The sequence below is a fragment of the Nelumbo nucifera genome, chromosome 5 (assembly GCF_055504915.1).
Source record: "Nelumbo nucifera cultivar China Antique chromosome 5, China Antique-T2T, whole genome shotgun sequence".
In the NCBI taxonomy this organism is placed as follows: Eukaryota; Viridiplantae; Streptophyta; class Magnoliopsida; order Proteales; family Nelumbonaceae; genus Nelumbo; species Nelumbo nucifera.
Window position 1 is genome coordinate 31,851,955 of NC_142653.1, and position 21,486 is coordinate 31,873,440.

The 21,486-nt window shown below is 36.6% G+C and overlaps 2 protein-coding genes across 3 annotated transcripts; both read left to right on the plus strand.

Annotated features, from left to right (window-relative positions):
* Positions 1-2,428: 2,428 nt before the first annotated feature.
* On the plus strand, positions 2,429-7,071 carry CPISCA (chloroplast-localized ISCA-like protein). Of its 2 annotated transcripts, XM_010262761.2 has the most exons (4): positions 2,429-2,698; positions 4,617-4,835; positions 6,677-6,815; positions 6,996-7,071. In XM_010262761.2, the coding sequence occupies exons 1-4, from the start codon at positions 2,548-2,550 to the stop codon at positions 7,009-7,011; spliced, it is 525 nt and encodes a 174-aa protein (XP_010261063.1). In that variant the 5' UTR covers positions 2,429-2,547; the 3' UTR covers positions 7,012-7,071. The 2 variants fall into 2 exon arrangements, with proteins under 2 accessions (XP_010261063.1, XP_088743407.1); XM_088887281.1 differs by having other exon boundaries at positions 2,430-2,698; positions 6,677-7,071.
* A 2,999-nt stretch (positions 7,072-10,070) lies between these two features.
* LOC104599984 (putative ATP synthase 24 kDa subunit, mitochondrial) lies at positions 10,071-20,751 on the plus strand. The gene is made up of 7 exons (XM_010262760.3): positions 10,071-10,421; positions 15,233-15,335; positions 15,423-15,567; positions 17,950-18,060; positions 18,419-18,565; positions 19,990-20,112; positions 20,375-20,751. The coding sequence occupies exons 1-7, from the start codon at positions 10,383-10,385 to the stop codon at positions 20,436-20,438; spliced, it is 732 nt and encodes a 243-aa protein (XP_010261062.1). The 5' UTR covers positions 10,071-10,382; the 3' UTR covers positions 20,439-20,751.
* Positions 20,752-21,486: the final 735 nt, after the last annotated feature.

A 21,486-nucleotide genomic window follows, 5' to 3' on the forward strand; every position in this document is an offset into this window, starting at 1 on the left:
CGATCCCTACTTTATACATCAAAGGAAATTTTAAATTTATCTTTCTCCTCCTCTGCCTAAAAATGATGAAACTTAAACCATTCAAGCTTGGGGACCACCGAACCAGAGCTCTCAATCTTCTGATGATCACTACCTCTTTACGAAATCTTTATTGGCAAATCCCCTTGTAGAAGTCCTAACATAATGCCAACGAAATCAAATTCCGAAGGATTAGACGACTGAGACCTCTAACCAGTCAAGGTTGAATCAAAATGGATGTCTTTTGCAGTAAATCTTGATGAGCATCAGAATGCATAGTCGAGTAGGAATGGCAACGAGACGGGTTTGGGGAAGGGATTACATTCCCCATCCCCGATCCCAACCCCCAAATCACCCTCTGTCCCTGTCCCTAATCCCCGGCGGGGAAAGGAATCCCCCCTCCATCCTTGACCCCGACAGGGATGAATTCCCCATTGGAGATCTGAATCCCCAACGGACCGAGAGGTTGAGAGAGAGAGAGAGAGAGGACTGTTTGGAGAGTTGAGGTCGGCGACGAGAGAGAGTCTGACGGGCAATGGTGTCACGACAACGGCGGTCAACGACGATAAACAAAGGTTAGAAGGATTGACAATTGGAACTCTTCTTTGAGTATCTCTTCTCTATCACTTGAGAAGGCACGAAGCTAGGGTTCACTAGTTTAGCTATTCTAGAGACAGAGTTGAGAGTTCTCGACTTCTCTCTTCCCTCTATCGAGGGTTTTAGTTTAGTGTTTCACTTTTATTGTTTTTTAAGTTTTAATAATTAAAATTTTAAAAATGAATAATATTATATATAAATTTATAATATTATGTTATATATAATATGTTATATATATATATATATATATATATATATATATATATATATATATATATATATATATATATATATATATATATATATATATAAATCGGGACTAGGTCGGGGTGGGGATTGCATTCCCCATTCCCATCCCCAAACCCGATCGGGGATTTAGGGATCGCCCCATCCCTGACCTTGACCAGCCAAAGTACCCCCATACCCAACCCCATCGGGTCGGGGAGCCCGGGTACCCATCGGTGGTAGGGAAAATTGCCACCCCTGTAGTCGAGTTCTAGAGCAACCGCTTTGAACAAAAAAAAGAAAAAAAGAAAAAGGTCAGGTTCAGGATTCCAAGTGCACGTGGCACTTTTTTCTTAATTTTTTAGAAAAAATAAACTAATTGATTCTCATGCTAAGAGAACTATAAGATGGATCTATCCATGATCTATTAAACTCATTGCTCTAACGACAATTCAATGTGTTTTGTAATGAATTTTTAATATATTATTGGAAGCTCCAACATAGTTTGATGTATTATTAATAAAGTTTTTATATGGAGAGAATCTATAATTACGGAAAGATATGGTATCGAAAGGGCTTTAACCAATCAAAGCCCACCTCATGAATTTTAATAAATACCAGTTGATTGGTTAACTCATTTATGATACTAGTTGATTGACCACAAGTTTTTAGAATATCATATCTTTCTCGTATCTTAGTCAGTCCCTTTCTAGTACTATAGCATTTCAGGTATCTACATGTTTTAGACTTTTAATATTTGTTGACTGTGATGCATCTCTTATTCTCTTTGTATAAATTATAAAAAAATATATATATATGCATTTTTTATTTATACCATATTTATAATTATTTTAACCTATTTAATATTATTAATGTATTTGTGGGATTTATTTGAGGGAAGGGGCTGATACATGTTAATCTGGGTCAAGTGAGGCTGGTTTCTTATATATATATTGCTGAAACCTCCCTAAAATTTGATAATTACAATTACCTCTCCTAAAATTTCTAACACATTTGCAAGTAGACGTTTCTGTTAGAATCTTTTAACAAAAGGTACAAAAAATGTTCATTATTTTCTAAATTTCTCTTCACATTAATTGTTACCTGACCTCAAATCCTTCCAATCTATCCATTTTGAACATTTTCATGCATGGGGATTCCAATAACAATAGGGAAAGATTGCAACTTCCAAATTTTAGGGAGGTTTCAAAAACGATAATAAACTTCAGGGGGTTCTTCAGCAATTTATCCTTAATAGTAATCGTACATTCCTCAAGTCTCGAACAAAACGATTCCGTGTGTGTCACGGTGTAACATACGGACAAGAGCCACGTGGAGATCGTCTGTGCCCCTGACAAAAGTATCTTCTACTAAGCAGCCGTAGACCTCAAAATTTTCTGGAGGATGAGAAAACAGAAAAGATTATTTACAATACGAAACAATACACACAACAGTCTCTACTGATAATGGTCTAACCATCAGATTCTTCATTCACTGGGCCCGTACTTAAGATGGAGTAGATTAGTGGGCCTCTCCGATCTCATACAAATTTTCTTGTTTATATAAGTCTTAACCAGACAACAACAACTAACAAATAAATAACAACGAGGAAAAGAAAAGAAAAAGGAAAACTTGACGATTCGCTCCATTTCTTCGTTTAGAACTTTGCCTAACTCTCTTTTTCTGTTTTCTGTTGCGATCTCTCTAATGGCGTTCTCTGCGAACATTCAGAGTCCATCTTTTTGCCGTTTGCCCATATACTCGCCCGTGCCCAGAACTTCTAATTCCGTTTATTTTCGATATTCGCCTTCAAATCTCAATAGGAAACCAATCTCGATTCGATCAAGTTTAGTTACAGGTACCTTTTTCTTTTCTTTCCCTTTTTTTCTGGGTTGTTGACTCTAATTATGTTCTCTTATTTTTGTGTTTGAAATATTGAATTTGTCAGTTTCTTGATGTTTTTGAGACCTCATGTATTCGTGTTTTCGACGGTTGGTCAGTTCGTGTCACAATTCTTTAGTTTTATTAAATGATTCTCCAAGGAAAAAATTTTACTTGCATCTTGGTTTTCCTATATAACATTTCTAGTAGTAGGACTGTAGCTCTGTTAATTTCTTTTCGCACGTAGACTACTGAGAATTAAAAAGCTATCGGAAAAAGTTTCAAGCGGGGGAGGCAATCATCTTGCTTACCGTTTTTAAATTGATAATATGGACTTAAAGCGATGGTTCAAGAGCTATCTTGTCCCATCTATATTGGAATTGGCTACATCGAGTCCTGTTCCATCATTTCATTCTGTTCAATACCATAGCTATCCATTGTTAAATTATAGGTCCTTAAATCATTTCTCACTATGTCAGTCCATGCCCTATTTGGTCTGCCCTAGTTCTTCTAGCCCCTTCCTCCTTCAATTTGTACCAGGTAACTTCTTCTCATTGTTGCTAAAGATGGTCTTCTCTAAGCGTGCCCAAACCATTAGTCTACTTTCCCTCAATATATCTAGAATGAAGTTGGGAAATAAGAATCATTTAGGTGCACACCCCTAGGAGATAATAACAATCACTGATGGTAATGTCAAAGACCCTAAGAGTATGGCTTATCAGTCATCTTTATTTAAGATGTCAGAACCACAGTGGTGCTGCTTTTGCTAGAAGTAGCTGAAGATAAGAGGATGCCATGGTTGATAAAATCAAAAGAAGAAAGAAAGAAAGAAATTGGAAAATCAGAATCAAGTATCCTTACCGATATTGGTTATGTATGGTGGAAGACCGGCAGTTCTAGTTTTCAAGACCAATTGATATCGACTATAATGATCTTTACTGGGTTTTCTTTTATCACATGATGAAGATACTCTTCTTTGGAACATTCAATTTTTAGGCTTTATATTATTAGCTTAAAGGGTGATCTTTGAGGAAGGTGAAGCATAACCATACGGGAAACTGTTCTTTTAGAGCTGCACCATATAGCTAATACATGTCAATGGGATGGTGCACCATGATAACATATGAAGGCTGGAATAGGTTATGTTGAGATGGGTCATTGGCCATGTATATTTAACATGTCACACATCCTTGTTCTGTAGGCAATGGTTATATAAATAGAACTTTTCTTTTGCTATTTGAAATTTCAAATCAATAAAGAGAGAGTTCATTTTTATATTTATAATTATTCTTTTGCCGATATCCTTATCAACTTCTGATGAATTTGTGATAGTTTTTCTTTTATGGTTAGGCCATAGAAAAATAATCTACGCAATAAATATTGATGATAACAATTAGAAATATATAATGGGCAAGGGCTTTGGGACAGGTCCTTCAAGGCATTCCTATTTGTTTAATGAGATTAGGCATCTTTTGATTTCTTGTTTAGCTGTTTTAAAATGATTCACTGGGACAATGCAGAAGTTCAGTTATTATGTATATTCCTTTCTCGTTTCTAGTAGTTCCTTAGATCAAGCTTCCAAGCTCTAAGATTGGATTCTTGATTCAGGGTGCAACATGTCTGTTATTTTTCCTACAAGTTTCTGGTGATAATACACATTTATTTCATAACAATGCGCATTGGGAAAAAGTTATTTGGGATGATTATTTTGTAATCTGATATGATAGTGGTTATTGTAGTTCCCTTTGTAATCCTCTCTTTCCCCCCTTCTTTGTTCTTCTTAATGAAATCTTTACCACCTTTCAAAAGAAAAAGAAAAACCTGATAACTTTCCTTGATATTAAGTTTGTAAGTGCATAATCATAATAATGCTTACAAGGGATTCAATTTTTCAGCACCACCAACCTCTGGGGGTTTTGCACCTGCAATTTCTCTGACGGAGAATGCATTGAAACATTTGAATAAGATGAGGTCTGAGAGGAATGAGGACTTGTGCCTAAGAATTGGTGTTAAGCAGGGTGGATGCTCTGGCATGTCTTACACAATGGAGTTTGAGAGCAGAGAAAACACAAGACCTGATGACTCAGTCATTGAATACAATGGTTTTGTGATTGGTATGCCTCTTTATCTTCTTTATTTTTTCACTTTCTTTCTGCTATGAATGAGTGGAATAAGTACTGAAATACCAGGATCTCTTTATCGTTGAACAAGGCATTTATAAAATTTGGGCAGGCAACTTTGTCAAGACTGACATATAGTACCTCAATGTGGCATGCCAAAATTTTTCCACCAAACAGCAACATACAGTAGTCCTGCTAGAAACTGAATTTAGATATCAAATAAAGAACAGTTTCGTTCATATTAATAATTTTCTATTTGAGTACTGATGAAAGAAATTTCCTACCTAAATTGCTTGCCCAGGAAATTGAAAATTGTTAACAGGGCAACTGTACAACTTATACTCCAAAAAACTAGTACATGTAGCATACAAGATAGATAAACTGAAAAATCCTGAAACTGGTCCTTGTTATCATTACCATTGTATTAGAGCTGGGATCTCTGGCTGCAAGGGTGAAAATCTTGTTCCACTATCTCCAGAGGTCTACTAATAAGCTAGTTGATTACCTTGCTAGAAGTGGTGTAACAGAGGTGTGATATGTACTGTGGCCAGATCTTAATGTAGTAGGATTCTTTTGGTGCATGGGGTTCCATTTTTTCCCCTTTGAGAGTCACCATTATATATACTTCCTGTCTCTGCCTTTTCTGGTTTTAATGAAGGTGCCATTTGGCAAGTCCTTTTTGAAAGATCTGACAGCCAAAAGACATAGTGGGCTTTTACATAAAGATCTTGGCAGCCCACAGACCATTTGGTTGGAGGCATGTCTTTCTGCGCGAAGATGAGACAATAAAAGGTGAGAAGCTTCATTTCTAGCTTCCCGAAATAAGATCAAATCGAGTTTCTCGCGTCTTTTTGGGGTGGAGTCTTTTGGTGGCTAGATTTTTCCCCAACCAAATGGGAAAAGATGAAAACGCGGGCTGCCGGGCTTCTAAACAGACGACAGCCCAGTAGCCCATGCAGAAAGACACGCCAAATGGGGCCAAAGTTTCTGTTGATCTTGTTCCCTTGTTCCCTGATCCAGAACCAAAATAGGTCAGGAGATGCTTTATTCAGTTTAGAGAGAAGCCAGCAAGAAGTTGGGGGATTTTATTTAATTTGTTTTGCATTGTAAGTTGAGGGTGGGGTGGCTTTTTTTGTCACTAAGTTGAAAGTAAAAGTGCAGCAGTAGTCAGTGCAAGCTGGGCAAGACAGAAATGGAAACTCACCAGAGAAAAGAAATTGCAATAAACAACAATAGACGTAAACTACTCAGGGAAGAATGAGTCTACAATTCAGATTTCCCCACTCCTCCCCTACCCAGCTACCTTTGCTAGGGAATCTTGATTCCCAACTCCTACTTAATTCATCATAGATGCCTAATCTCTCACCTCTCTAATAAGGTGCTCTGGAATCAAGCCCCTCTGCTGTTTCTGAATGAAAAATAGAAAGCGGAAATGAGATAAAAATCCTCTACAAGCACTAAATCAACTAAATAAGAATTATACTCATAAAAAATAATTACCCTGGTAAATACATCATTTCTCAATATAAGTAAGAGAAATCAAGGATACTTTGATTTTATTTAAAATTGTAAAAAAATAGAACTATGTACAAATATTAATTGGAAATATGTGTTTTATGGTAAACCAATGTTTATCTACATGGTAGTATCGACTTGTGCCTAACACATCAATGCAACATCATGAGATGGCCAGATTTCAAACATGGAGTCATCATTTTGTAGTCCTTGCTCATTAAAAGTATAACAATTTTCATATTAATGCAAGATTTGACTTCAATCTCTAGCATCATCTCTTTTATGTGGTTATTCCCCCGTGACTTCTTTCTATTTTGCAGTTTGCGACCCCAAGAGCCTTCTCTTCCTATATGGAATGCAGTTGGACTTTAGCGATGCACTTATAGGTGGAGGTTTCTCATTCAAGAACCCTAATGCTACACAGACTTGTGGTTGTGGCAAATCCTTTGCTGCTGAGATGTAAGCTCATGTTAAGAACAAAATTAAATGAAAATAGGATGGATATACTTGTGTAAATTAGATTGAATTATCAGGTGAGTGCCTATCAACTGTTTAAAGATTGGTTGGCAATTACATGTAGAACTAAAACATCCTTACAAATGATTGTATTACGAAACTTCCAGTGTTGCCACTTGCCAGGACATTATGCTTGTAGCTGCACTGAACATGCTTATGCATACACTACAGAGTTCAGTGGTGGTCAACTCTTACTTAATTGCTCATGCGTATACTTTGGCGGTTCTATTACCATATTAGACGCTCAATGGAATCCATTCCTTTCTGTTAAAGTAGCTATTGAGTTGCAGCTCTAGCCTCGTGTGTGTGTGTGTGTGTGAGAGAGAGAGAGAGAGGCAGAGAGAGACCAACATAGCCTTATAAGGTAGTATATGTGCTTCTGCATCTGTTATGCAGATTTCCTCATTCATGCCCCTCCCTCCTCTTTGTGATGGATCACTGTAATGTTTATGCATAACATCCAATGGAACATTAACAAACGCTATCTTAATTATGTTGGACCCAGATGTACATTTTTCAAGTCAGAAAGCCCAAAAGAAGCCATCCCTGTTTTTGAGATGAATTTTCCTTGCAAATGAGCTACAATGTTCATTGAAAAAAAAAAAAGGAATTACAATGTTTCTTATTATTGCAGTTGAAAAAAAAACTACAATGTTTACACAAGAATCCTTAGTTCTTTGTGCCCTCTTCAATATGGACCCCAAATCCGAATCCGAATCCAAAATAATAATACCATTACAAGCCTTCTGCTGAAGAGAGGGAATTCCAAATAACCACTGCGCAATCATCGTCAGCATGGTTTTAGAATAATGCAAAACTCAATTTAGACGTGAAATTAAGCATGTGATACATTATAGAGTGATGATGGGCCAGGCCGTTTCTGGATACTATGACAAAACATGATTCATGTAGCCGATCCCATATAGTTGATCAATGTTTCCAACTCGTCATGGGTTCAACTATGATATGGAAAAGATATGATATCTGAAAAATGTCTGGCCAATCAATTGGAATCATAAACGTGATAGTCAATCAGGTGTTATTTATCAAAATTCATGAGTGAGTTTTGATTGGTCAAAACTCATTCGATACTATGTCTTTCCCACATCATAGATTTTCCATGGATAAAATTCATTCAACTCAAGCGGTTGAACCATTGATCCATTTGATCTGCTCATCCAATTAAGGGTTACAACTTACAACACATAATTTTGGAGGCCATAACTTCGTGCTTGATTGTGCAATTGGGTTGTTTTTCTTAAGTAATTTTTTAGATCATATGCATTGCAATGTATTGAATTATTTTTGCCAAAAAAAAAATCTATTTTAGCTTCAAATCCAACATTTTAGCATTTTTTATAAATATAAGTATAAACTAAATATAAAATTATTATATATATATATATATATGTACGTGTGTGTATATAGAATGTAATTATACATTATTCAAATATATAATACATAAATGCTGATGTGTCATGGTCTAACTTGTTTCACCTATGATTGAACCACTTACTCACTATATGGAGACAAAAATGGTTTAGCCTCTTGATTGGCTGTGGTTGGGATAAGACTTGATGATGATGATGATGATGATGCCATATAATATGGAAGAATGATTGTTTAGCACACCCTAAGAATTCTTAGCCCCATCGTATAGTTGGGGTAGGTGTCAGCTTGGAATTGATACCAATTCATGGGGAGGTACTAGTCTTATAAGGTGGGGGTGTTTGTCATTTTAAATTATGTAGAGTTACAATGAAATTTAGAATTCTGCAATTGGCTGTAATATACTTTTTCACATATAATATATGTATAAATATGTGGCAAAGCAGGTTAGACTAGGCTAAGCTAACATGTTTTTAGGCTTAAGCCTAAAGCCTAGGCCCAAGCTAGGGGTGGATTCCAATTGAGCCAACACGAATATTAGATTATTCAAGCTTGGCTCAATAAAAAATTATATTGTTCGAGCTCAATGAGCTAAAAATCGATTCTACTAAAAAGCTCATATGTTCAAGTTTAAGCTTGGCTTGAACTTGACAATGAACCAAGCTTTATATAAAAAATTAAAAATTAGACATATAAAAATAATTTCTTATTGTATACATGAAAAATAAAATTATACATATAAAAGTTATTTCTTATTATACATATAAAAATAAAAAATATTATATATAAACTTGCAAGCTTCGTAGCTGAGATTTATATTATTTGAGCTTGGTTCGATTAGCAATTGAGCCATTCAAGCCATGTCTTGCAAATAGTCGCATCCAATCCACCCTTACCATCCTTAGCCCAATCCTAGAATTTTGGGGGCAGACCGAAAATGATAATATTTTTCATAATTTTGTTTTTTCAACCTCATATATTTTTCTACCACATGATCAATCGAGCTAACCTCTCTTTAATTTTTATAATATAAATATATAATTCCCAAAACTTTTCCTTTTTCACTCCCAAATTCTCCAATCTCTCTTCTATTTTCTCTTACTTGATAAATCTATTTTCCTACATTAGACTTTTCATTTATTTATTTTGTTTTTGTTGTTCATGTCTTGGCTCTAGGGATGACAACAAAGCAGGTTTGGGGAGGGTTTTGTAAATTTTAGATGCTATCTACCTTTTTAAATCTCTCAACCCGTACTCGCATTAAATCCCGTAGTGTGTTGGATTTTGAGAATCCAAACCCTCCATTGCACATGCAAATGCAAAACACTCCCTGACCCTACCCTTCAAATCAGCCCCCCACAACACATCCCCTGTATTGGAAACATCTCCCGATAATAGTACTAGGAATGATGATGTCATCATTAGGAGATGTTCCCAATACATGTCAGGAGTTGTTGTGGGGCAAAGTCTTGTGGGGGGCTGATTTGATCTCCTCTCTGCATATAAATGGGTTGGGTTTAAAACTCGTATCTAATTTTCTTTTATTTCTCGTTATATAAAAACAATAAATAAGTAAAATAACACAAACAAACAACCAAATTTCCAATTATTTTAATTAAAAATATAAAAAACACAATTTTTTTTGATAATAAACTATCAATGATCATTTACATCAAATTCAAAATATTATTAAATTTGACATCTAATACATGCTTTCCAATGTGGGCGAGGATGATTGAATTTAGCTTAATACCGTACCCTAATTCCCAAAACCTGTCCACTATAATCTTCCCACGTTTATTTCAACTATACATGTTCTCGTGGGCGGGAGATCCGGTGTCAGAAATTGCTATCTCCCCCCGCTTGGCTCTAGTAATTAACCCATGTTCAGATACAGCCATTGATTGAGGAGCTCACAGCTTTAAAGCAATAAGTCATTAAGTCGTATTCAGCCATTTCAGTAGTACTTTTCAAACGGCCGATCTTAGAAATTGACAGCGCGTTCTATCAGCGAATTGAAGAATTTGTAAAACCGTGGGCTTCAGCGGGAGAGATACCTCCTCGCTTGCACGGACCTAGGATCCTAACAGAAGTTCAGCCGAGAGAACAGAAGCTCCGGTCATGGCATTCACTTCTCGTATTCTATCGAGATCTAAACAGGTGATCCACTTCAATCCACATCAAGTGATTACGCATTCATTGTTTTAATTTCTTCCTCTTTTTCTTGTTTCTTGTTTTGGTTTTTGTTTACGAGACTCTGAGCGTAAATCGAAAGATTACCCCATGAGGAAAACATAGAGCTAGGGTATTTAACCGCAGAAGATTTTGTCGTCTATGCTGTTGGTTGAGACTAGAAAATGTGGATGGTCAACAATTGCTTTTTAGGGTTTGAGATCCATTTTCTGGATGATGGATTATGTTTTTCTCCTGATTTGGTGAACCAAACAATTGTTGGATTACGTTTACTTGGAAAATGATGATGAGCTTCGGCGGAAAATTCTGCTGATAGATTCGTCTAGTGCAAATAAAATGGAACTTGATTAAAATTTATGGAAAAAAATCCAGTTCTAATTTCATACTTCTGGTAAGATGGTGATACATGGGAGAAACTTCTTTGTGTTTCTATTTAATTATAGATTGTAATTGGGTTTGAGATCGATGGAGTAACTTGCAGTTCTAAAATCTGCGGATGGGTATCAAAATATTATTTTTATTTTTATTTTATTCTATTATTTGCACGAGGCATTAGTATCCTGCATGATAACATTTCCATAAACTCCAGTTATCATCATAAGATAAGTATTGCGTTATAAAGCCACTTGAAATGGACTGAAGCTCCTCCACTTTCAGTGATGTCCTTAATGCTCTTTTTTCCCGTCTAATGAGCCAAAATGTTAGGCTGAAACTATTCTATTTTTCCTAAATTGATCAAAATTTCCCTTGTTGGCTGCTGTTTCCCCTTGAAGGTTTGAAAAGAACTTGGCATTCTTTGTTTATTGTTTCAATACGCTCCTTCAAAGCACATTGAGTACTCCAATCGAAATTAATCTTGTTTCACCCAATTTTTTAAGTGCTCCGATTGTCATCTCATTGAATGACTGGATAGCCTACACTTGAATTAGATTAAACCACCTATATTGTTTGACTTAGCCATTTCTAAATATTCCTTCATTTCCTATTATCCCTTCTCCATTTGAATAACCAAGATCAATTCATTCAACTGATACTGATCTCCTCCTCCATCTTGAAATGTTCCTCCAATTCCCATTCAAATGGAAGCTGGTAAAAAAATGGAGGCTAAATACCTCACATATTCAAAAAAAAAAAAAAGAGGAGGTTGATAGAAAATTGCACCCAATTGAAATGGTTTATAATAGAATGAAGTATAGTTCCATCTCACCAAATGTATTTGGGAAGATCCCCTCTCCCTACAAAAATATAGAACTATGTAACTATAGGGTCCATAATTTAACAATGAATATGGCATTCAACAGAACAGAATAGCGAAACAGGACTTGTGTAGCCGATCCCATTATAGTTGGGAACTTGGGATAAGGCTTGGATGATGATGTAACTATAGAGTCCATCAAAGATCATACTCGTCATTATAAAGATTTGGGAATTCTTCTATAGCTCCTGAGTATCAGATAAAACAGATGCTTATAGTACATTGATACATTCTTTCATCCCTATTACTTGGGTTCACCATGCATTCCATTCCTCCAAAGATTAGGTTGCTTCTTCCCTTCCAAATACACCAACATTTAGCAAATAAAATAAGGTTTTCAAAGAATGTGCTTTGTTTGTCGAGGCCCTTCAACAGCCAAGATGCAGTCAAACTGGAAAATCAATTTAAGGCAATGGGCACCACCAGGTAGCTTAAGTGCTCCCAGATTTTAGCTGAGTAAAGACAATGTAGGAAGAGATGAGAGACTGATTCTACACTTACATTGCATAAGGAGCAAGTATTTCACAAATCATACACCTTGAGATGCAACGAACAGTTTCATGGTAGATGCCCATGTTATTAAATCATACTTGATGCCTTAGAATACAGTCTTTGAAATGGAAAGCAATCCATTGATTTGTAGCCAAAGAATTGGTGGCAAAAGATAAGTAAGATTATAAAACCATCTTCATCTTTATAATCGAGTTTTCTTAAAACCTCTTATAAGGCTTTACACAAATACCTGAAGGTCTCATGGTCATGGAAACCTATATATATGATACCCATAAACCTGTACATGGGTGTCATCTATCTGAAACCTTTTTTGTTTGTGATCAGCAGAAAAGGAATTTTATTAATGAAAGATTAGGAATCACAAGGTCTGGGGTGTGATTTCCACCCGAAATTGACAACGATTACAGATTTTCCCAAAATATTTGCCTTCTCACAGCCCCTTGTTTAGCCAGAGAATCTGCCATTCCATTTGTTATTCTTCTTACCCACTTAAAGGAAGCATTTAGTTCCCTTGTTAGGCTTACGACCTCCCTGAATTTATGCCTGAATACCCAAGGAATCTGGGAGCTATTTCTGGTCCATGAGATGACTACTTGGGAATCCCCTTCCACCTGTAGGTTGTGGAAGCCCATTTGTTTTGCAAGCCTTAACCCCTGCAGTACACTAACCAGTTCAGCTGTCAATGTGTCACTATGCTCCAAGGGACCTGAATATAGAGCCTCCACTCTGCCTTCTTTATCTCTGAAGACTCTCCTTACCCCTGCCAATCCCCTATTACCAATGAAGCTTCCATCAAAGTTGAGTTTTATAAAATTGGGGGCTGGGGGCTTCCATTCCAACATTGTTCTTGCCTTGTCTATAGTCGATAGTGCCACCTCTTTCCAAGTTTTCAAGATATCATTCAGTGAAAAGACTTTGAAATCATCCAAAGTTTTCTCCCAATGTGCAGCCTTCAGCTTAACTAACTCGAGGATTTCTGCTTGGGTCCTACTCTCATCATCTGAAACCCCGTTCATCCATGTCCTAACCACATCTAGGTAACATAGATGGAAACTAATGGAAGCTAACAAATCTAAACTCAGAATTTTCACTCTCATTGTATGCAATACCATTAAGTACTAACAACTAAAAGGAACTATGAACTTTTACCCATAAAAAAGTTAAGAATTGTTTTGCTACAAGGGTACTAATCAAGTTATTTATACATTCTTTTTACCCCAAAGCAATGAGATCGTGTACAAAGTTTTAGGCATAGCTGTTGTGGATTTTGGAAAAGAGATTGCTGGTACATCTTGATGATATCTAGTTGGGCCTTTGGAGAAAAGTTTTTAGCCTTTATGGTTTTCATGGTCCACTGCATTGCTCTCCCCATGGGTTTAAAGATCCAGGACCTTTTCCTGCATTAATTCATTGACTTTGGCTGGCAATTGATTTTTATTGTTGCCTTGATCAGCCTCTTGGTCTGAAAGCCATGGTACTTTGTTTTCAATAGTTCCATGTGTTTCTTTCAATTAAGATACTCTTCTCTTCATGGCCTACATGACAAGTCCACTTGTTTCAGTATTTGAAGAGTATAATGATGGTGGATCGTGGATGCAGTATAACTTAATTGAGCCTTATTCAGGGGTTACTAAACAAATCATGTTCCCCTATTATAGGGTAAATTGCTGAAACCTCCTCTGAAGTTTCTCACCATTGCTGAAACCCCCTGAACTTTTTGACATTGTTGCAAGTAGACCCCCTTTGTTAAAATCCTCTTACAAGAGACATGGAAATGTCCAAAATACCCATGCAATTACTATTGAGGTTGGTTTCTACAGTAAAAAACAATACAAACTTTATGAACAACAACAAAAAAAGAGAGTTTAAAGTTGCAGCTTTACCTTTGAGCAATTGATATGAAGGGCAAAATTGGAAATTAAATCAATTTTGGAAAAGAGATTGGAAGTGCTTGGGGTAGCAATTGATATGAATAGAAAATTAGGAAAATAAACACTTTGGTCAAAGTAACTACATGGGTATTTTGGACGTTTTCATGTTTCTTGTTAGAGGATTCTAACAGAGGGTGTCCACTTGCAACTGTGTCAAAAAGTTTAGGTGAGGTGATTGCAAATTTGCAATTACCAAACTTCAGGGGAGGTTTCAGAAATGGTCCAAAACCTAAGGGGATGTTTTAGCAATTTACCCCTATTATATGCTAACACAATTAATTTTTACCTATCAAAAACTGAAAGAGAAAGAAAAGCTGCTGTTAACTCATAGTCCTTTGGTCTTTTCCTACAACTTCAACTCGCCTACTTGACCTTCTCCTAGTCCTTTTAGCCCTTTAACCTATGAAAGTTCTCTTGTCTCTGGTATGATAGAAAAAAATTGTAAAGATGATTACAATGATTTTATCATCTGAGCACCATATGTTTAAAACACCTCGTTACATCCAATTTAAAATGCTTAAAAGTCTTCAGATGGAAATATCAAGTCCAAATAGAAGGAACAATGATATTAGCACTTGGAAGAAATATGGTCCCTTAAGAAAAACATGTAGTAAGAAGATAAACTTGTGAAACTTCAACTTGGTTGATTATTTGAGTGGATTTAGGCATTATTTTTTCATTTTACCAGATGATGCCTCATTATGTCTTAAAATTATTTAACTCCAAAGTGGTTCTAAGTCCTAACAATAGCTCAACTGCATAAATCCTGGTTTTCCATTCCACCATATAAAGGCCTATAAATAGCCAGTAAACATGTCATACTGATGTCAATATCTGCAATCCTGAAGGAATTACTGATTTCTGATTTTTCTTATCTTCTTTTTGTCCTTTTTCTATTGAAAGGTTAACATTTTCTTAAGCAGCATTAAGCCTCAGATGCAACTTTCAATTTGTCCATAGCCAGTATCCGGTGTCCCATTTTATACTCTATTCCGCTTAATTCTTTGAATTTGTGCTTCTTCTTTTTTTTCTTTTACTAGTTACTAGCTCTGTCTCGTCTGATTATTATGCCTTCACAGTTGTATGCTGGTCAGATAGTTCTACAACAGGACCATATTGTTCCAGCCCGTTTCTTTGCCAAACAAGCAGCACCAGCAGCACCTCCTGCTCTCAAGGGAGATGGTGAGTGGCATTTTTGGTTTTCTGTTTACATGTCAGCTTCTCTATGATCTATTTTCCTGACTTTTATACATGCACTTGGGGTAAAAGAGATGTTGAAGAACATCTTCTTGGAGGTTAAGAAGAAGTTCGATACAGCCCTGGGTGTACTACGGAAGGAGAAGATCACAATAGATCCAGATGATCCAGCTGCAGTTGCTCAGTATGCAAAGGTCATGAAGACTGTGAGAGAAAAGTAAGCATTTTCATTTGAACTTGGGATCTTTTGTGAACATAAATGCTGTAGATCTTCATTTGATATAGTTGACAACTTGACATTGTGCTCGTAAATGTCTCTATATTTCATGTTGGTCGGTCACATTGATCCAGAGCTTTGACCATTTATCCCAGAGCATGGGTTATCTACAGCGTACAAAGTTATCATGCAACTGGTATCAGCAATTTTCTTGGTGCCAATGAACCAGTTTTTCTTATCAGTTCATAAATTCTTTTTGACCATAAAAAAGGAATTCCTGGGGAATATGTTTAACCCCTGTTGGTCCACATTTATGCATCAAATGCCTCAGTTTGACCGAAAATGAGGGAATGAAAGCTTCTGTTTACATGTCATTATTTTATCTGCTTTATAGTTTATATATGTCATTATTCTTTTTCTTTGTTACATCTTCTTCCTTGATTTGGACGTTGTTAAAAAATATCAACCTATCCTCACCTAATAGCTTAAGCCTTTAGGTTGAATGGTTCTTGGAGATGGTATCAGAGCCACTTTGGCCAAGTGGTCTAGTGTTCGATCCTCATTACCCCTATTATAATTAATTAAGTTTCGGCACAAGGTATGGGTGGGCTGGTGCTTGTTCACTCTTCAAGCCCAATGGGCTTTCGTGTGAGGGGGCATGTTAAATAATATCAACCTATTCAAGGACCTCACCTAATAGCTTAAGCCTTTAGGTTGAATGGTTCTTTGAGAGACGTGGTATCATCACGTAAGCCTTGTCCCAACTATGTGGGTTAGCTTGCATCCTGTTTCACCATTCCATTCTGTTCAGCGCCATATCCATTGTTAAATTATGGGTCTCATAGATGTGGCATAAATGGAAAAAGATTTGATCTCTGGCTCAAGTAAGGAGCTTCCCTATACAGCCTAGACTACTAGTGCTATGTGGGTGGATAAAATTTCTGATCCAAACTGTCCTCTCCTGCAAGGGACCTTTATGTATTGGCCACAAGTTTCATCCTACATTCCACATCATTTCTATTATCCCACCTTGTATTGGTGGGTTTCCTAACTAATATTAGCCACTTGAACTTATATTTTTTAATTTTGCACTTGTCCATAGAAAGGGCTTATTTTGAAATGTAGCAACATCTTTTAGGCCAAAATTTTTTCCATGAATATAGGTAGGGATAAGAATAATGTGGGACTCTCCCCAAGAGGTGACGGACATTTTCAATCCAAACTTCTTGAGGCAACAAAAGAAGAGAGGAAGAATAAATCGGAGAGTCACTAAGGCAGCTATTGCTTGGGTGGTGTGGGAGAAAAGGAATAACAGAATTTTTGCTGGAAAGAGTAGGACTTTGGAGGAGGTAATTGACAGTATAAAAGCGAGGGTTGCCTTGTGGATAAAAACATTAGACAGCTTTCAGCTTTTCTCAGTTACTGACATTCCAAGGGCATAGAAGGAAATAAGCAAATAGCACAGTCATCTAGAGAAAAAGATAAACTAAGAGCAGAGTGGAAACTGCCAGAGGTTAGCAAAGTAAAGTTGAACTTTGATGGAAGCTCCTTGGGCAACCCGGGAATGGTAGGAATAGGTGGAGCAATCAGGAACTTGGAGAGTAAGATTTTGGCTCTATGCACAGGACCAATTGGCATTACAAACTCAGTGAAGGCTGAGTTACTGGCTTTACTACAAGGACTGGTTAGCAAAGCAATTGAGTTTTTGACAGGTGGAAGTGGAAGGGGATTCAAAAGTACTTATTTATTGGGCAAAATGTAAAGACATATTCCATGAACTTCTAAACATATTTTCAGGGAAGTTGAAAGGTTAGCGAAGGATACAAATGTTGATTTCAGGTGGATTAGGAGTGCAAATGGGTTAGCAGAGATACTTTAGCTAAACAAGGGGCTGCAAGGCAGCATCTGTACTTGGCCTCTTTGTCATATTGGTTATGTTTTTTGGGGATGACACTTTGGTCATCAATTTGTAGTAATCTCACATATATTTACTTAATAAATTAATCATTATTGCTGATAAAAAAAATAGGGCAAATATTGATTCCCCCACCTCCCAAATTTCACTGTTACAAACAGAGGTGGGTGATAAGTGGGCATTTTGCAAAATAAACTAAAAATAAATAAATAAATGGAAATTTGTGAGGTGGGGTAGACCATAATTTTCACAAAAAAATGCTGACTTGTCAGAGGTGTCTTCTCACGGCTTTTTTTATGATTAGCAAATTGTTCATAGGTGTCTTCTCATCTAATGTCCTGCAAGTCAACTCACTTATCTTGGCACTTCAGCATCAATGCATTAGACAATTTGCACTTTTCTATTGTCACAATAATATTGTGCCATTGAGTGATACATTTGCGTGCCTTTCCATGTCCAACTTGCAGGGCAGACTTGTTCTCAGAATCCCAACGGATTCAGCACACAATTCAGACACGCACACAAGGTATTCAAGATGCTCGAACGTATCTGTTGACATTGAAGGAGATACGAATCAAGTATGTGCTGTTATATCCCCCTGACTTTTGTTTTTGCTCATCCATCTGACTTTTAATGTTTATTAACTTTCTATTTAGATTATTCTTCTTATTACCATGATCTTTCTCCAACCAGATTTTTGTTTATGAATGTTTTTGAAAGTTGGGGATAGACCATCGATTTCTACTTTTCTATTTGATGTTGCATTTACTAGTGAAGGAATGACTTGATTATGCATTTCACATCTATATATGGCTTGCAATGAAACTTAACTCATGACTTCTTATATTACTGGTTTTGTGTCATGTAATTGATCCACAAAAAGAAAAGGGGGACAAAAAAGGTTACACCTAATGTATTATTTAACATCTTTTGCAGGAGAGGCCTCACTGATGACCTTGGTGCAGAGGCTATGATGATGGATGCATTGGAGAAAGTTGAGAAAGAGATCAAGAAGCCACTTCTGAGGTCTGACAAGAAGGGGATGGCTCTTCTTATGAACGAATTTGATACAATCAATAAGAAGTAAGTTTCACTCCAGAATTTGAATCCTACTGGTTGACCCTTTTTCTTGGTTCTTGTGACATAATTTAACTTGTTGCACCTATAGTGAATTTTTTTGGATAAATGCACCTGTAGTGAATTTGATACTGTCGTGAATTTCTTCCCCACATGTTTTAAAGGAAAGGTTTACATTAGTACAAGGCATGCCTTATGCACTGATAATGATCCTGGATAATTTTGTTTTTAAATCGGTAATAATCAAATTTTATTGAGCATATTAAACAGAATTTACAAATTTACAAAAGATGGTAAAGTGGCATATATCTACCCCAATAAATCTTACATTAGGTTCCAAGGGAACCTCTAAACATTTTAGGTGCTTGGAAATATAGACATTATGAAGGAAGTAAAATTTTGGGGAGCTAATAACAGTTTACAATTGAGTACATATCAGTAGGTTGGCTGTTCTTTTAGCAAGGCAGAAAGGCATGATTAAAAGTGATTTTTCCAAGTAAAAAATCAATAACATAATGTCTTACATGTGATATGCAAAATTCATTATTATTAGCTTTCTTTTCTTTAGTTATAGGATACAACTGTCACCATCCAAAGGCTGGATGGACAGCCCTTTGACAAAATCAGACTTACAAACAAGCCCAAAACAACTCGCTGTGCTTATTAACTCCTTGCTTAGCTAAAGCATCAGCCATTCCATTTGCTGAACTTCTTGCCCATTTAAACTGCACCCCAATCTCTCTTGCTAATCTCAAGATTTCTCTAATCTGTTGTCTGAAAAGCCACATGCCCAAGCTTCTTCCTTGCATCCAGCCTATTACCAGTTTGGAATCTCCCTCCACTTCTAACTGTTGCATTCCCTATTGTTTTGCCAACCTGAGACCTTGGGGTAAGGCGAAAACTTTTGCCCTTAAGGAATCTCCAACCCCTAAAGGACCTGAGTAAAGGGCCAACACTCTACACTCATCTCTGAAGACACCCCCTATACCTGAGGGGCCTGGGTTTCCTGGAAAGCTTCCATCAAAATTCAGTTTCACTCTAAAGCAACGTGGCGGGGTCCAACTTTCCTGTACCATAGGAGAAAAGGATGAGGAACCAGCTATGGCACTCCATCCTCTAGTGAAGTCAGTATAAGAAAAGTCTTTGAAAAGTTACAAAGCTTTCTTTAGTTTTTCATTACAAAATACAAAAATAATTATACATTAAAAATATGGCACATGTCAACATAAATCATATCCAATAAATTACCATTGCCTAATGTCCAATTACTTAGATGACAAGAAAGGCACCTAACTTGTCAAAAAAAAAGGTGCCATACTACTAATGATCACATCTGTTGTCCTTGTTGTTGCTTCCCTAGTTTCTGGGATATAGAACAGAATGACTGTACATAGTTTTACTGCTCTTTCTCTACTTGTCAATATAATTAGGCTTGGCATTCGGAGGGAAGATTTGCCAAAGTATGAGGAACAGTTGGAGCTCAAAATTGCTAAAGCCCAGTTGGAAGAGCTGAAGAAAGATGCCCTTGAAGCCATGGAAACTCAGAAGAAACGGTATGATGCCACTTGCTAGTACATTCACAATCCACTTTACTTTTATAAGCCCCATATTATCCTGATAGATTGATTTCAATTGAATGCTTACATAGTTACATGATAGCTTAGAAACAATTAAGATATTTTACGTAACTGCCCACCCTCTTTTCTTGAATGACTAAAAGCCATATTTGGCTTGGATTTCAAATCATGCTATGTTTACATTTACCACGATGTTTGTAGATTTGTTATTTATAAATTGATTTTTGTCCTATTCCAGGGAGGAGTTCAAGGACGAGGAAATGGTTGACGTCAAGTCATTGGACATCCGAAACTTCATCTGATACAGGAGTTGACTGAGGGCACCATTTGCACAATCTCATTTCAGAACTAACAATTCCTGTAAGAAATGTTCTGCATCTCAGTTTGATTGGAGTTTGCTAGAAAAGAATGCTTGGCCTCCAAATGAGAGGGTTAAATAGATAAAAATAAATTTAGCAATCAACCAGTTGGCATGGGTGAATTGTGAGTTATAGACTGATGTTCATTTTCTCCATTACCCTTGTATTGCTGTGGCTCATGGAAGGTGAGATGTTGGAACAGGTTTATTGTTTTGAGTCAGGATCTGCTCTATATATACAGTTTTGCTTAGCTTTACTGTTTTTTCCATCAGCTGAGTGATTGTCCAGCTTGTATACTACTGGAGAAACAGCCATGTTGAAGCAGATCGGGACTTTTATCATTTGTTCCAAAGAGTTCAACGTTAGTAACTTAAATAGAATCCTGACATGCGATTCACAACTAAGTGAGCAGTAATTACTGACTAGTCGCAGTAAGCTAGTAATCAATCTTATAGGTGTAAGTTTGTTCCACGGTAAATAGAAATGATGACAATCCCTAATCCCAGAATTAAAGTCCAGATGCGCGTGTACTATAGTGCAATGTTGATGCGAAATGTCACATGCACCATTACTATGAGCATTTCTTGAAGTAGTGGTTTAGTCATTGTATTGCCTGCCACAAGCCACAAGTATACTTGTTTTTTCATCACCTAAACCTAGAAATGACAATGGGGCGGGTTTGGATAGAGTTTTGTAAATGTTACTCTCCTCATCTCCCCAAACCTCCCAACCCATACCCTCTTGAAACCCACAGCAGATTGGATTTTTAAAATCCAAACCATTCCTGATCCCCACCGTGTCTGCATTTGAAGGTGGGGCAGGTTGGGTTGGTACTTCGTAGGTCAGGTTCAGAATTAACACCAATTTTTTTTGTTAAGTAATAAACAAGCAAGATGCTATGAACAAACATCAAATCTTTCAAATATTTGATCGAAAAATGTAGAAAATGCAAATTGTCAATTATCCGTGATAAGATTCAAAACATTATTAA